Genomic DNA, 1,398 nt, shown 5'->3' with positions numbered 1-1,398 from the left:
GGCCGAGCTGCCCGGGCGGGCGCCCATCTTCTGGCCCGGCGTGGTACAGGGCCCGCCCTGGAGGGACGCCCGCATCGGCTGCGCGCCGCGTGAGTACCGCGGGGCCGCCCCGGGGCCGCGCGTCCCGAGGGGAGCGGAGCGGAGCGGAGCGGAGCGTAACGCGCGCGTGTGTTTCCCCCTCCGGCAGATCAAGGCTCGATCCTGCTGGACAAGGACGGCAAGAGGAAGCACACGCGGCCCACCTTCTCCGGGCAGCAGATTTTCGCTCTGGAGAAGACTTTCGAGCAGACCAAGTACCTGGCGGGCCCCGAGCGGGCGCGGCTCGCCTACTCGCTGGGCATGACCGAGAGCCAGGTCAAGGTGAGCTGGGCGGCCCGGGGGGGGCGGCGGCGGCTGCGGCGTTGGGGCCGTGCGGTGACGGCGCGGGGCCGCAGGTGTGGTTCCAGAACCGGCGGACCAAGTGGCGGAAGAAACACGCGGCCGAGATGGCGACGGCCAAGAAGAAGCAGGACTCGGAGACGGAGCGGCTGAAGGGCGCCTCGGACAACGAGGAGGACGACGACGACTACAACAAACCCCTCGACCCCAACTCGGACGACGAGAAGATCGCGCAGCTGCTCAAGAAACACAAACCGGGCGCCGGGGGGCTGCTGCCGCACCCCGCCGAGGGCGAGGCCTCCGCGTAGCCCCGCGCACATGTACAGATCTATTTTTCTACGCTCCGAGCGGCCGGAGCCGGACTGCGGGCTCGCGTTCTCGTAGGGTCGCCGGACGCGGCCGAGCCGGGCCGGACTGCGGCGTCGTTATGGTAGGGTCGCCGGCGGCGGGGCCACCTGTTGAAGGCTCTTTGTAAATACCCCGTGGGTCCCGGCTGTGAATAGCGCCCGTGTACGATACCTTCGTTTTTTTGTACGGCCGCCGGGCCCCGCGGACTGGGGGGGGGGGACCGCCCGCGTGGCGGTGGGGGTGCGGTGCCCGAGGCCGTGCCGATAGGAAAGGAGAAAGAAAATGCCCCCAAAAGAGCGAAACTCGCGCTGGTGGGAATTGGCGCAGCCGCTTTCGGTCGGAATATAAAAATCCATTTAGTTGCTGTCATTGAATTTAAGGTGTGTTTTCCTTTTGTATCATACGGAATACTATAGAATGTAAATTGTTTTCTTCTTTTTTTTTTTTAAGCTAATAACGATGATCTATCGTGACATAGCGTCTTAACCTTTATTAATTTATATTAAAACCAATTCGGTTTGTAAAGAGAAGGAGAAGCCCTTTGCAAGCCCCGTTCGATGTAATGCACTTTCTGTTCGCAAACAAAACAACGATAAAACCAATTAAACCCTTCTCCCGCCGTCTGCTGCCTTCCTCGGGGGTACGGAGAAATAGGAAAAGTGCCGGGGGCGG

General features: G+C 62.2%; 1 protein-coding gene across 1 annotated transcript; it reads left to right on the top strand.

Annotated features, from left to right (window-relative positions):
* NKX6-1 (NK6 homeobox 1) lies at window positions 1-1,339 on the top strand (the record flags this gene model as incomplete). Its single annotated transcript, XM_021396335.1, is given in 3 exon segments — window positions 1-89; window positions 188-372; window positions 375-1,339. Coding segments are annotated over 3 exon segments (586 nt in total), but the record flags the coding sequence as incomplete, so codon positions are not given.

Source organism: Numida meleagris, chromosome 4 (genome assembly GCF_002078875.1).
Source record: "Numida meleagris isolate 19003 breed g44 Domestic line chromosome 4, NumMel1.0, whole genome shotgun sequence".
NCBI classification, from domain to species: domain Eukaryota; kingdom Metazoa; phylum Chordata; class Aves; order Galliformes; family Numididae; genus Numida; species Numida meleagris.
This window is presented reverse-complemented; position numbering and strand designations above follow the sequence as displayed.